The sequence below is a fragment of the Dipteris shenzhenensis genome, chromosome 14, assembly GCF_047967505.1.
Source record: "Dipteris shenzhenensis isolate YYH24624 ecotype China chromosome 14, Dip_SZ_1.0, whole genome shotgun sequence".
Classification (NCBI taxonomy): Eukaryota; Viridiplantae; Streptophyta; class Polypodiopsida; order Gleicheniales; family Dipteridaceae; genus Dipteris; species Dipteris shenzhenensis.
In genome coordinates, this window is record NC_141609.1 from 5714754 (window position 1) to 5730341 (window position 15588).

Genomic DNA, 15588 nt, shown 5'->3' on the forward strand with positions numbered 1-15588 from the left:
TGCTGTGCTGACTAATGGCCTGCCAATCCCATCAAAAATTCGCTGTAAGGCTCCAATTGGGCAGCTTGTGACACCGGCATCGAGGGCCTTGGAAAGAAAGTGGGTGGGGAGGACCCAATTATTAGTGGTATGAGTCTTGTAGGTCAGATCAACTCTATGAATTCACTTCTTTAGTCAACCATATGGTTGACTTGGGGGCTATATAGGCCACCCTTTGTATTTTCCTCTTGTCCACTTGAGCAGTACTACGTTTTGCTCCAGCTTGTTGTTTGCTTCCTGCACTCCACTCCCATTCCATTGCTTCTTGCACATAACAGTGGTATCAAAGCAAGTTCTATTACTTCTTACCTGCCTTCCCTCATGCTCTCCCATAACTCCTACCTGCCATTTTGCTCCAACTCAGTTCACTGCCTCATTTCATTGCCCAAAACCTATTTTTTGAGAATAAAAATAGTCCGACGACTATTTTTTGAGGTTCGATTTCAACATTTTTTGAAATTTTTGAGCTGCCTGCATACAGATGACCCTATCTTGCACCATTTCAACAAAAAAAAATTGTCTATATGGTTGTACGGAAGTCTGTACAACCATACAAACCTATATGAACAGGTGCGTGATGCTGCAAGAATCTGTATGACTTGTCAAAAGTTGATTTTGAGCATTTTTGGGCTATTTTTAGAGGTTTTTTTCTCAGATGTGGACTCTTTCCAATCATTTGGGCCTCCCTCCAGGTGCTCCAACCTGCTCTAGCACCATTTGGCTGGGATTCTTGTCCTCTTGACTCAGATTTTCCTAGTACAGTTGGATTTAAAGCTTTCCACCCTCTTTTATGTCACGTTTGCACACATTGCAGTGACATTGAGGTGATTTTGCTCTAGAAATTGGGGCTTTTGTGTCACATTTGCAAATTTTCCAGTGACATTTGCTCCTTTTGGTCACATTTTAGGGCTGGCTTTTGCAGTATTTGCCCTATTTTGACTTCATTTCCACTCCAACATTAGGGATTTTGGATCAAATTGTGGGATATTCTTAGATTTGCATATTATTTTGTCAGATTTGCTTTATTTCAACAAAATTTGGAGCTTTTGGTCATTTGCCCCGAATTTGATAGTTTTGCCCTTCTAAAAATTGGGGGTTTTGTCAATTTTGGTAAAATTTGCACTGACATTGGCTTGGTCTAGCATTTTTTGGCCATTTGGTAGACATTGCATGCAAGAACATTGACATGGGCTTGAAATTGCAAAACACATTGAGTCACATTTGCAACTTGCAGCACAGTATGGGGCTTTTCCCAATTTGCCCTCTTTTTGGCATATTTTCCCTCTCAGAATTTGATGCTTTTGCCAGGTTTGCTATCCATTGCAGTGGCATTTGCTTTATTTAGCTAAATTTGGGTATATTTTGCATTTGCCCCTTGATTTGGTCTTGTTGTCCTATCAGATTTGAGGCACACAACCTCCATCTGGGATATTTACATCATTGAACTGATTATTGGATACATTTGCAAAAATTTGCAAACATTTTGGGTTGATATTTTTGCAAGACAGCTATCTTTGGTAGGGGTTCCTTTGACTAGATAGATATTGTTTTGCACGTCATATTTTTGGGGACATCACATGCATTTAGCTCATTGTTTGAGTAGTCAATTTTTGGCTAACATTTGCTGTCATTTGTGGACACCCAGCTAATTTTGCAGTGAAAGCCTTGAGGCTACTCTCGAGCATGCATTCTTCCTTCAAGGATTTATTTTTGTAATGGGAAGCAACAATTGGATGGGTATGTTCTCCCCACTAAGGACAAGCTCGATGGACCCAATTATCCCATGAGATCATACATGGTGAAACATTTATTGGTTGCCAAAATTTTTTGGGGTATTGTCTCAGGATCGAACCTCTAACCTCCCTTTGTGGCTCCCACTCTGGTGACTACTACAACTAGTGTAGCTATTATAGCCACCTCTAGATCTACTCACTCTTCTACTACTACTACAACCCCTCCTCCCACACTCGACTAGGCTAGATGGGATGGTATAGATGCCCAAGCACATTCTATCATTGCTTTTTCAGTCAAGAGACACATCATTCCTCACATTTGGTCATCTTGGCTAACCTTTACCAGGCTCACAATGTGGCACGCATTGCTTTATTACGCAGGCAATTGGAGAATGTCAAAATGGAAGAGGGGGACAGCATGGATGCATACATCACAAAATCAAGGATTTTCAAGAGCAGCTCATTAATGTGGATGAAATTATTCCAGATGCTCACGTAGTGTCCATGACACTCAATGGACTTCCTGAGTCCTACCAGGGGTTTGCTACTACATTGAGGTTGGTTTTCATGGGCAATCCCAACACTTATACTTTCAACTAGCTTGTTTTCCTTCTCCTACAGGAGGAGTAGAGTTGCACAAATCATGCTGCCTCTCAATTGCAAATCAGGATTGTTGCTAATCACAAAAGTCAGGGAAGAATAGGCAAAAATAAGGGAATGAACGGGCAAAATTACAGCAAACCCAAGCCTTCTCATCTACTACTGTACACTCATCTAATTCTAACCCGTCTGATGCAATGAAGAAAAACAAAAAACGTTGTAATTATTGCTAGAAGCCAGGACATGACATTTCCAAATGTCACAAGTGCATTACTTTTGAAAAGAAAAAGTAGCAAAAGGGACTTGCTATCACTACTACTGCTGCTACTCTAGATCATGGTCATGAGGCAACAAACATCGCTCACCATGAGTAGGCTTTCATGGTGACATGCTAGTACCATCTAGAGAAGCATGCTATAACCTTGTTTGTCTTAGATTCTAAGTCAAATTGGTGCTTCAATAGTGGTGCTTCCAAGCACATCACTTCTTGTAGATCACTTCATCAGACATTGGGGGCTGCTCCACATGGTGGCATAGTTATGTGCCAACAATGCATCATATCCCATGAAAGGGATTGGCCAGGTGGAGGTCACTTCAGTTTTAGGTGATACGATTGTGCTCATAGATTTTTTGTTTGTCCCAATATTAAGAAGAACCTTGTCTCCATTGTAGCCATAACACCATACTTACTTGGTCACTTTCTTTTGGGCTATATCATCTTGATATTTATGACAAACAGCCTACTATAGAGGCAAATTTGGTGGCTGAATCTGTAATTTCAGATTCCCACTTATGGCATGCGAGGTTGGGTCACCTCAATTACAGAAGCTTGGTTAAAATGCTTTCACAAAACATGGTGGTTGCTCTCCCACCCATGCATGCACCAGTTAAACATGTTTGTGAGGGATGCTTGTTGGGCAAAATGCAGCGTTTCTCATTTCCAAAGGATGGGATAGTTGGTGCATCTAAGAAGCTTCACCTTGTGGATAGTGATGTGTGAGGCCTGATGCGGATAGCATCTCTTGGGGGCTACCTTTACTTTTCTACCTTTGTGGATGACTACACCAGATTTGCTTGGATATATGGCATGAAGGCCAAATTTGGTGTGTTCCCATGCTTAAGACGTTGGCTTGCCATGGCTGAAAATGAATCAAGGCACAAGCTCGGCTGAAAATGAATCAGGGCACAAGCTCCTTATTCTATGCACTGATAGGGGGGGAGAATACATGCCCCATGAATTCTTTGATTTTTTGGCAGCTTGGGGTATTATTCATCAATGTACAATGCCTTATACTCCACAATAGAATGGGCTAGCAGAGAGGAAAAATCGATCAAAGATGGAAATGGGCAGGTGCATGCTCAAAGGGAAGTCTTTGCCAAATAAGTTTTGGTTGGATGTTGTCATGTGCTCCAACTATGTGCTCAATTGGGCACCCACAAAGACATTGAAGACTATCACACCTTATGAGGCATGGCACGGTCACAAACTTGAAATTTCTCATATGCGAGTGTTTGGGTCATTGGCTTGTGCCATCTCAGCTGAGGCACAAGCTCAAAGACAAAGCTATAAAATGCATATTCATTGGTTATAGTGCAGAGAGCAAGGGATACAGGTTGTATTAGCCCAGCGCGGGCAAGGTCATTGTTAGTAGGATGTTGTATTCACTGAAAATGTGCCTTTACCTTGGATGGAATGCAAAAAATAGCCTATTGTTGATTCCTCAGATGTCTTTGATACATTGTTGCTTGTGTTTCAGTCACCCCATAGATCCAGAGCAACCAGTGCAAAGTGTTGTGCCATACACTTCTACCCCTGCACATCCTCCTCTAATAGCTTCTACTCAGCCTGATATGCCTTTAGTTGATGATCATGCTATTGAGCATGTAGTTGCACAGGAGAGTGTTGTCATTAAATAGCAAAAATTAGTTCCAAGATGGGTTTTGGACACACTTAGGGACAACAAACAAGCTGAGCCTTTGCCATCCTGCACTAGAGGTGTGCATAAACTAATGTATGGCAACTATTTGGCTGTAGCTTTGGTTGCTACTGCTTTTAATGAGGAACTTTTATGTCACAAGGATGCCTTTGATAGCAAGGAATGTGGATGGATGCCATGAAGGCTGAGTTTGAATCCATTCATACAAGCAACACTTGGGAGTTGTGTTACTTGTTAGTAGGCAAGCATGCCATAGGCACAAATTGGGTCTACAAGGTGAAAAGGAAAGCTGATGGCAGTGTTGACCACCTCAAAACCCGCTTGGTTGCAAAGGGATGTGCACAGCAGCATGCCATTGACTTTGAGGAGACCTTTGCTCCCACCTCATGCATTACTACTATCAGTGTGTTATTGCTATGGCATCTTATCGGCATTGGGGTGGGGAGGTCCGGAGAGCAGAGAGAGCAGGAGAGAGAGAGAGGGAGAGAGGGAGGACAAAGAGAGAGTGAGAGAGAGAGGGGGAAAGGTCCAGAGAGCAGAGAGAGGGGGGAGGAGAGAGAGAGAGAGAGAGAGGAAAAAGAGAGAGCGAGAGGGGTGGGGAGGTTCCAGAGAGCAGAGAGAGAGAGAGAGAGAGAGAGAGAGAGAGGAAAGAGAGGAGAGAGAGATAATATAGAGAGAGAGCGAGAGAGAAAGAGAGCGGGGAGGCCCACCCACACAGAGAGAGAGAGAGAGAGAGAGAGAGAGAGAGAGAGAGAGAGAGAGAGAGAGAGAGAGAATATAATAGAGTATATAAAATATAAGATATATATATTATAATATACTATATTATATTATTATTTAGATTATAATATAAAAAATATATATACAATATATTTTATATTTTGTATAATATAATATATTAATGTGATGTGTGTGTGTGTGTGTGTGTGTGTGTGTGTGAGACTCTGATCACTGAAAGCAGGACAAGGAAGAAACGTTTCCATTGACGAGTGAAGTGGACGAAGGGGCCTTGGGGATCTTTTCCTCTGTAACCTTTCCTCTTCCCAAATGTCGGCCCACGTTAGAACAGAGACCTCAAATAGCTTTGAACATTTAATATCTAGAGGGTTTACTCGAGAGTCTGATACGTTGTTTCTCTGGAATGTGATGCATACAAGAGTGAAGAGTTTTGGCCAACTAGACAATGCATTTTCAAGCGAGCACAGATTAGTAATAGTATGGGTACATATGTACTATAAAGGTTTGAAAGTGGAGGGAGCAATTTCATCTAAGCCTGCCATTCAGGGAGGTCTTTCACAAAGATTAGATAAGCGAATATATATATATTAGCGCTAGCCCAAAATCCCCACAAAGGCAATGTAGGCAGGTTTTTGATGGGAATTTCCTAAAGAGATGTCGATAGGCGGACAAGAACCATGGATGGTGGGAGGCAATTATGGTAATGAGGAAATATTGTGAGGTTGGACTTCAAGGCACCCCTCCTTCTCTAAGGAAGGTAAACAGGTCCTCATGGGAAATGATGATTGTGGCAGCTGTCAGTCACTTTTGTCTTTTAGGATGCCTGCTAAATCAAATTGAAGGTGAACCAAAAGCTTCCACAATCAACAACACCACTTGACATGCCTCTAGGAGAACATCAATAGCGAGGGATGTGAGAAGAAATTTGGAGGAGAGGCGGATGCTCACTAAATCGAATTGAAGGTGAACTCAAAGTTGCCACAAGTACTGAGACTCAAATCCACACACCTCTAGCAAAGCATCGATCGTGAGGCGATGATATTCACAACTTGCAAGAAATCCGGTAGCCTCCATACCACATGGATATGCAAGGGGATATTCTCACACTAATTAAATCATCATTACTTTGTTGCATAGATTGAAAACCATTCAATAGTTTTAGGGCATGTTCTTAGTTTTCTTCTATGTTACATAATTTCTTATTTTGAACCTAGAGTTCCATGTCCCAAGAAAAGAAGAGTATAAAGGATTTAGGATGCAAAAAGAGTTTTTAAAAATTCTTTCGGAGCACTATAGAAAATTGAAATTCTTAGGTACCTATAGTTTCATATATGAATACCATGGAGCTTATATACATATTTCTATTTCCAATTCTTTGAGAGTGTAAACGCACACACACACATTTTATAACTGCAACTTTGAGACCCAAAGGAGCAGGTCTCTAGATGGTCGTAAACGGGTCCAGTTACTCAGAGGGAATGATGGATTGGAGAGAGAATTTGTTGAAGAGTGAATTGAATGATTGCATAGGAGTGAATTGAATGATTGCATAGATGATAGAGGAGGGGAGGAGGCCATGAGGAGGCAATGGAAGCAAGCTAGCTTAGCAACAGCTTCCATGGCTGCCCTGCATCCACCCTTAGCTGCTGCTTCTTCTTCTTCTTCCTGCATCCCTCCTCGCACAATTTCTGTAGCCATTGCCTCTCCATTCCTTCCTTCCTTTAGACCTCTCGTGCCTCTCTGCATCAGAGCTTCCTCTTCTTCCTCCTCCTCTTCCTCTTCCTCTTCCTCTTCCTCTCCCTCCTCCTCTTTTTCTTCTATCCAAGATGACCCAGAATGGTACATCAACGAGAAAGATATTTTTCCTCCCCCTCCTGACGTCTCTGACCACCAGTGGTACCGCTCTGAGGAGGATCTCTATCTCGCCCAGGATGCGCAGGTTGTAGACCAAGAGTGGTACAGCAGACAGGCCCAGGACGAAGACTGGTTTCGCAAGGAGGAACAGATTTACGAGGCACGGCTTGCCGAAGAAGCAGCTAGACAAGCTCGTTCTCAGGAGGCTCAGCAACCCGACTACCTGTCACTATCCGAAAGTTCTCTGTTTGCGCAGTGCCGCATGGATACATTCCGAGCGTCCGGCCCTGGTGGCCAGCATCGAAACAAGACCGATAGTGGAGTCCGCCTAACGCACCTTCCCACAGGCGTCGTTACCCAGGTGCGCGCGTCATGCTTTTAATGCTCTCTTTAACCTCATACGTACTCTCCTTGGACACTACATTCAATTCACGAGCATGGGTCTATGGCGAATTATAACCATTTCTAAAAATAGTTAAAAACCCAGTCGATGGTTCTTCTGCCTTGCATTTTGCTTAAATCCTTACTGTTTACGAACGTGAAGGGAAATGGATGCTTTTCGAGGATGCTTACGTCGATCAAATTTATACCTAGACTTTTCATCACCTTGAGTCTAGAGATACGTTAGAGTCCACGTCCTATCCCACCAAAGGTCGGGCTTAGGGTGCCCTATCATGAATGGCCAGGTTGCCTTTGTTAACGTAATCGAGCTTTGACAAGCCAGGGTGGTAGCACACTATTCAGCAATTCAACTTTGTTTAATGCGGAGTAATCCCTGCGAGTAAGGGATGCAAGGGAATAGTCATGTTTATGTCGTCAAAGACGAACTTCTTTCCATTCTTCCAAATGGACTTCTCCAGTGCTTTCTACTTTATATTAGACTTTGATGAAAATGAAGCTAGGATTTTCTTCTTTACAATTTCAAGATGGATTTTGGGAGGAGCTCATCGTCCATCAAGCAACCTCTTATGGTAGACTCCATGGTCAGAGAAAAGCCAGACAAACGTGTGCTAGCTCGCAGCAGAACGTTGATGGGAACTTTAAACCCTCTCCAAAGTTACACAAGTACATGCAATAGAAAGACTTAGATCTGTGCTAGATTAGCAGAAAATAGGACCTCTATTATTTCCACAATGTGTGGGCTGAAGGTACGCAAGTCTAGCCTAAAACTTGGGGGTAGAAGACCATAAATTTTCATCTTTAGCGAAAGGGATTTTGTGGGATTAGGAGAAGACCATAACGTAAAGTGACATGCAGTATAACTGAAATAATGTGCCAATGGGTCAAAGCCTTTTATTGCATCGATAACCTTTTTTCATCGCTGGTCTTCCCTCTTCTTGCTCAGCTTGGCTTCTCTATCTGCGTAACAGACAAGTAGACTAAATTCTTCTCACACAAAACAAAAAGGAGAATATGAACACACAAGTGCTTGCATACATGTGTATGTGGGTGCAAGAATGCAATACAGGTTGCAACTGGCTTCCTGGCATTGCGTATTTCTGTATAGATACTAAAAAGTTGAACTGAATACAACTGTAGATGAATGCTGAAGTCCTCTCGTGAGGACGGAGTGGAGAGAGGCTGACTGCTCCTTCTCTCCCACTCCTATGGTGTGCTGCAAAGGGCTGCTTGCTGATTTTGCCTGAAGAGCTACTTAAGCCGAAAGCTGATGATGGTAGAACGGAGGAATGGCTGCCTTTTATAGGCCAGTAGATCCCTCGACGAGAACTGGTCGACATAGACCAACTGATCTGCTGACCTGTTGCTGATGTGGCCAATTGCCATGTGGGCCACTGCTGTAAATGACCTGGCTGACTATCATGTGGTAGTACGGTGCGTGTTGCTGCTGTACGTGGCCTGATCTGCTGCTGGGACCTGTACTGGCTACCGTTGGTCTGGAAATCATTCAGTCAGGGCAGGAACATGCCCATGACATCACCTTCTGCCGAAGCTGAAATACACTAGTGAAGAAAGAATGCCTCCTTGTGAGCTGAATGGAGGAGTGGATAATCAGAGAAAAAATCCTCCTCTACCCAAGGTGCCTTGTCGGAGCCCCAATTCTTGAACTTGACTGCATACAAGCACTGGGAGTTACTAGCTAGTATCATCTTGAACCTGTGGACTTGCACAACCATTGCTGCCTCATTGGGACTGCGCTCACCTCTGGAATGGCTGTCAAAGCAGGTCCCACTTGTGGCTTGAGCCATGACACATGGAACACTAGTTTTTAACCATTGATGACGTATATGATAGGGACTTAACCTAAATCTGATGTGAGAGCTTTGGATGCTTCTTCCCAATCTGTTTGAGTCTCTTCTTGATGGTCTTGAGATAGTTCCACTGATCTTCCTTGTACTCCACATTTTTGTGGTGCTTGTTGACTTGGATCTGGGAAGCCTCTTGTGCTTTGGCAATCCTCTCCTTACAAATTCTATAGCTCTTGGTGATCCGACCCTCTTTAAAGTCTAAAATACAATACAAATGTTGGCCACTTAGAAGTTAATGCCGACTGATCCTTCCGAGGTCATGCTATCTCAAACAATGCCCGACCGTATTTGCAAACTGCTACGAGAAAAAAAGTATACTAACTTCATATAGTCAAAACCATTAACGTTATATGTAGTTGAATACAAGAACATACATAACCAAACTTGTCAATGCAAAATCAAAATAAGCAAATGCGATTTCCTCACAATAGTCACCCACTAGTTTGAAACAATCAACCCAATAGCATCCTCATCAACATTAGTGCTCAAAGGCAATGCAGATCATGCATAACATACGCTCATGCAAAATTCACACACCCACAAAAACATGAGCATATATTTAATGGAGGTCTTTATCCAGCATCGCCTTGTCGTCTTTGTCCTCGTTGTAGAGCTTCTCCCGAGCTTCCTCCTATAGCAGTAATGGACCCAACTCAAACATCAGAGGTTTGGTCCTCTGTCCTGCTGTCACGGTCGTAACAAAGCTCTTGAAACTTTGAGGTAGTCGCCTCAGTACCATCAAGGCCAAATGGCATGAGTCTATGTTCTGACCAACTGCTGCGAGCTGATCCCTCACCACCTTGACCTTCGCCAAGTGGCTATGTACCGTATCTCCTTCTTCCATATCAAGATTGTAGAGTTGATGTTGAGGAAGCAAAATCCGGGAGGTGTTGTCGGTCTCATATAGATCCTTCAGAGTGACCCATGCCTCTACTGACGTCTCGGCCATCTAGATATGTGGAAGAACAGAGTCCGCCGTAGTCCCTATTATTAACGCTAGGGCATGGGCATCTCTATCTTCCCAAGCTTCGAGCTCCTCTCAGTCTACTGCCATGAATATCTCCCCTTGCCTATCCACTATGTCCTCCGGCTTCGCCTCCACTCCTGTCGTCAGCTTCCACAACTTCGGAGCCACTAAATGACTCCAGATTGGGTACTTGGTCCCGTCCAGTTTCCTAGACTCTCCAAAGTTAGGGATAGTGAATGAGAGAAAACTGGGGGAGGAGGAAGAGAGAGCAGGGGCTAAAGAGGCTGTAGAGGTCGACATCTCTGCTGTTTATATCGCACAACAAAGTCAACCAATCTCAATTTTCAGTAGACCAGAACTTTGAACGCACTTGACTGAACCTGAGTCACCCTCCTTCTCGCAAGGGCACAATCCTCTAGTCGTGGAATTCGATTCCGAAGAGTGTCTAAATCAGGGTCGTCCTTCAGCAAGGTCCCTGCCTTCAGGCTCCCACACGTGTGAGCCTCCTACTTGGGCTGAGATACCATGTTAGAAATGACCCAACAGAGGGTACGCACAACGGAAGATAGCCCAGGAGCTGACACAGTGTGGTGTGGGGAGTGGAATCACAAACTTTTTAACTTATGTGCATAAAATAGATGTGCTGACTCATCAATAGACAATGAACCAGCCAGATAGAGAAACCACCAAAATAATATATTTCCGTCCAAAGCTATGGACACAATACAAAAGAGATAGATCCAAAGTCCCACCAATGGTGTGGTCCTCTGATCGTACCACAAGACACTTCTCCTATCTGTTGGCTATGTCTAGACTCGAGCCCGCGTGCTCCACCTCGAGCGTCTGTAGACTTTCTGTCCAGAATGGTTCTCTCTACCTTACTGCCTGTAGATCAGCCTAGGTAGGCAGCACTTACTAGCTCAGTCTGCAGCCTTCTTTAGGTCTCCTTCACCTCCTGGGAACAGGCCCAAGGATGCCCTGTCTGCTGTAAATCTGCTGCTCCAGAGAATGAGATATGAGGGCACAAAGGCCCTCCTTATATAGGGCACAAGGCCCTCCAGAACCAACCGACCAGCCAGCCCTAATTGGGCCGACTGGCTGGTCTGGCTAGCCCTTTTTTCCCCTTTGGACTGCTTACCCTGCTACCTGCGAGCCCTGTTTGCAGGCCATAGACCTGCCCAATGCCTGCTGCAACAGTGCAACTCCATGCTGCTACTGATTCAACTCTGTTCAGCCCTTGTCCGGACCCTGGCGCACCCTGCACACCTTCCGTACACTGCCCTGCAGCAGCCCGTACTGATATGTATAGTGGCTGTACCCTTGCTGAAGTCATCCGCAATGTGTCGCCATGTGTAGGGCCTGTTTGTACCTTCTGTCGCCCTCTCTTTGGGCATACCTTGCCCTAGGTCTCCCTCCCCCATGCTCTCCTCATTTGGGGGCTTACAGATGGGGAGGTGACCTTTCCAACAATAGGAGCTTCGCCACTGGAACAAAAGGGCCCAATGCAAAAAGCAGCATCGCAAGCCATCGCACAAATTTCTAATCCTTGTATATATTTCGTCAACTGTGGCTCAAATTGCTGCATTTCCGATCTTCCTTCCCATCTTGAACGATTCTTTTGCTTCAATCAGAGATCATTCTTCATACACAGCTTGGGGAAACAATTGTCTGAATTCTCAGCTTGTAGCACGCACTGATTGTGAGGTCCAGTTCTAATTGTGCATCTTGCACAACTGTCCATCACTTGCCTTGTGACGAAATGCTACCCAATTGTAACTGATCTGCATCAACGTAACCATCCTAGTGTAACCAAAAAACGTGTTTTTGGGTACCGAAATGCCTCGAAACATTTTGGCGAAACTCTCGAAACGTGCTGTCTTGGGAGAAACACCCTGTTGTAAAACAGCCATACTTGCGAATTTCGACGGGCTTTTCTGCTTTCATCGTTTGGGCCGCCGATTTGCTGCTCCTGCTCCATGTCTTGCTTGCATATCACGCCCTACACTCTCTACTCTACCCTCCCTTGCTAAACCCTCTAGTTGCCCTTCCTATTCCGTCTACCATAGCTGGTATACTCTCTTCAGCCTCTCCATCGCTCTACCCTCTCTAGCATCTCTATTTCTCTCTATCCTCTCCAATAGTGTATTTGAGAGCTCTTGAGAGAGAGAGAGAGACAGAGAGAGAGAGAGAGAATCTTAAGGTAAATATTTATACTATATATTTTATTTATGAAAAAAATGCATTTTCCACCACGCTTCTAGGCGAAATGCCTGTCAGAACCTAGAAACGTTTCTTGTGACACTGTACCATCCACAAGCCATAATTTCCTAAGTTTTACTTCCATGGTGAGCTTTCAACCAATGTCACTCTAGTCAGACTGACCCAGACCTGATACCAACTAAAAAAAACAAAAAACGAAATCTCTACACAAACAAAGCAAAGATTCATGGGCGAATACAAATTCTCTCTCTTTCCAGCCAACGTCTGTAGAGCTACCATCCAGGTCGACTTTCCATTCAATTCATGTACTAACTTCTATAAACCCCCAGTTCCCTAGATGAGTCTAGATTGCCACATGTCCAATTTCTAAAGCCTTCCTTAGGTGCCCACTTTACCCCTCCTTGGGATATCTTTAAATCACTTGCCCCTAGGAACAATTCATAAGTTGGCGCACTTGGGCTTTTGGCATGTACACTCACCTAGTCGTGTAATTGCCCTCAACGACAACCTTGACATTAAACTTCTTGACCATAAACATAAAGCGCAATCCAAATACAATACAAATGTCGGCCACTTAGAAGTTAATGCCGACTGATCCTTTCGAGGTCATGCTATCTCAAACAATGCCTGACCATATTTGTAAACTGCTATGAGAAAAAAAGTATACTAACCTCATATAGTCAAAACCATTAACGTATGTGTAATTGAATACAAGAACATACATAACCAAACTCGTCAATGCAAAAGTAAAATAAGCAATGCGATTTCCTCACAATAGTAACCCACTAGTTTGAAACAATTGACCCAATAGCATCCTCATCAACACTAGTACTGAAAGGCAATGCGGATCATGCATAACATACACTCATGCAAAATCCACACACCCACACAAACATGAGCATACATTTAATGGAGGTCTTTATACTGAGTAAGTGTGAAAGCTTTCAAGTACCCTCAATCACAATGAAAGCCTCACATGATGTTATAGAGCATTATATAAACGGATGCTCTCACTCCTTCGCACATCCACACCCACAAACACATAAGCATCCATCTATATCTGGGCATTTGTACCAACTTCTATAAAGCTCCAAGGCAAACTCTGCCATGATGAAGGCTAGACTTGAGAAGAAGACGATGGAAGCTAGTATTTGAGGAGACCACCAATACAAGATAAGTTCGCATTCTCTTCACAATTGCTTCTTAGGAGCACCACCGACGTTCTATGCACACTGGATTATGCTTTATGTTTATGGTCAAGAAGTTTAATGTCAAGGTTGTGGTTAAGGGCGATTACATGACTAGGTGAGTGTATAGGCCAAAAGCCTAGGTTTGCCAACTTGTGAATTGTGCCTAGGGGACAAGTGATTTAAAGATATCCCAAGGAGGGGTAAAGTGGGCACCTAAGGAAGGCTTTAGAAATTGGACATGTGGCAATCTAGACTCATCTAGGGAACTGGGGGTTTATAGAAGTAACTACATGAATTGAATAGAAAGTCGAACTGGATGGTAGCTCTACAAACGTTGGCTGGGAGGAGAGAATTTGTAATCGCCCGTGAATCTTTGCTTTGTTTGTGTAGAGATTTCATTTTTGATTTTTTCAGTTCGTATTTGAGCGTTAGGTGTGGGTCAGTCTAACTAGAGCGACATCGGTTGAAAGCTGATAGTGGAAGTAGAGCTTAGGAAATTAATGCTTGTGGATGGTATAGTGTCATAAGAAACGTTTCTGGATTCTGACAGGCGTTTCGCCTAGAAACGTGGTAGAAAATGCATTTTTTTCATAAATTATATATATAGTATAAATATACCTCCAGATTCTCTCTCTCTCTCTCAAAAGAGCTCTCAAATACAGTGTTGGAGAGGATAGAGAGAAATAGAGAGGCTGGAGCGGGTAGAGTGATGGAGAGGCTAAAGAGAGTATACCAGCTATGGTAGAGGGAACAGGAAGGGCAAATAGAGGGTTTAGCAAGGGAGGGTAGAGTAGAGAGTGTAGGGAGTGATATGCAAGCAAGACATGGAGCAGGAGCAGGAGCAGCAAATTGGCGGCTCAAACGATGCAAGCAGAAAAAGCCCGTCAGAATTCGCGCGTACGGCTGTTTTATAGCAGGGCGTTTTTCCTAGATAGTGCGTTTTGGGAGTTTCGCCGAAACGTTTCGGGGTGTTTCGGTGCCCCGAAACGCGTTTTTTGGTTACACTGGGATGGTAGTACGTTGAGGCAGATCAAGTACGGTTGGGTAGCATTTGCGTTGCCTGGTCATCAGAAGGCAAGTGATGGACAGTTGTGCAAGATGCACAATTAGAACTGGACCTCACAATCAGCCCATGCTACAAGCTGAGAAATCAGACAATCGTTTCCCCAAGCTGTGTATGAAGAAGGATCTTTGATTGAAGCAAAAGAATCATTCAAGATGAGAAGATCAGAAATGCAGCAATTTGAGCCACAGTTGACGAAATATATACCAGAAGGATTAGAAATTTGTGCGATGGCTTGCGATGCTGCTTTTTGCATTGGGCCCTTTTGTTTCGGTGGCGAAGCTCCTATAGTTCTTGGAAGCTCTGCAATTTAATCATAAGGTGACTGTAACTGATGTGAAGGTTAAACCTGATCTAGTGGTAGAGGGGCAATGATGTGACCTTCGAAATCCCTGCTATCACGAGTGAGACCATCACGAGTGGAACAATTACTGTTCAGGTTTATTGTTTCGGAGTTCCAGTGCTACTGAGAAGGATGACCTGTACGCTAAGAAGAGCTGTCCTGTTCCTCCAGGACAGTTCTCCATAAAAGAATTTACAGAGGCATTTGGCCAGGTAAATGCTTGGAAGAAGCCCTGGAACAAGGCAGATGTGCCTGGGTCAGTGGCTGCCTGCCACGTGGCCAGGTAGGGCTGCAAAGGGGGCTGAATACACAGACGACTCAGTCGGTTTTACAGATTGGGGATGTGGTTGGCTGGGTCGGTTCATTTAGAGCCCCCTGTGAGAATAGGGAGAGAGCAAAGTGTGAGAGCAGGAACAGGAGAGAGAGAGAGCTGAAAACGATAGTTGCAAATAGATGAGTGTATTACAACTGAATAGAGTGATAGGTTTTGTCTAAGTGACAAAACCTTATCCTTCACTAACCGTAGTTAGTGAACTAACTGTGGTTAGGGGGAAAAACCTCTAAGTGAGGGAAAAGTGCCCCTAACCTACTTATTACATTACATTGGTCACTGCTAAATTATTGGTCACTGCTAAAT

The 15588-nt window shown here is 43.8% G+C and overlaps 1 protein-coding gene across 2 annotated transcripts in view; it reads left to right on the plus strand.

Moving 5' to 3' along the window:
- The first annotated feature begins 6581 nt into the window (after positions 1 to 6581).
- LOC147894111 (uncharacterized) overlaps positions 6582 to 15588 on the plus strand; it is a 31971-nt gene continuing 22964 nt past the window's right edge. For both annotated transcript variants that reach the window (XM_087385387.1, XM_087385388.1), the window contains exon 1: positions 6582 to 7262. In XM_087385387.1, coding sequence (XP_087241513.1) covers positions 6624 to 7262 — 639 coding nt within the window. In that variant the 5' untranslated portion in view covers positions 6582 to 6623. The remainder of the gene's footprint in view (positions 7263 to 15588) is intronic.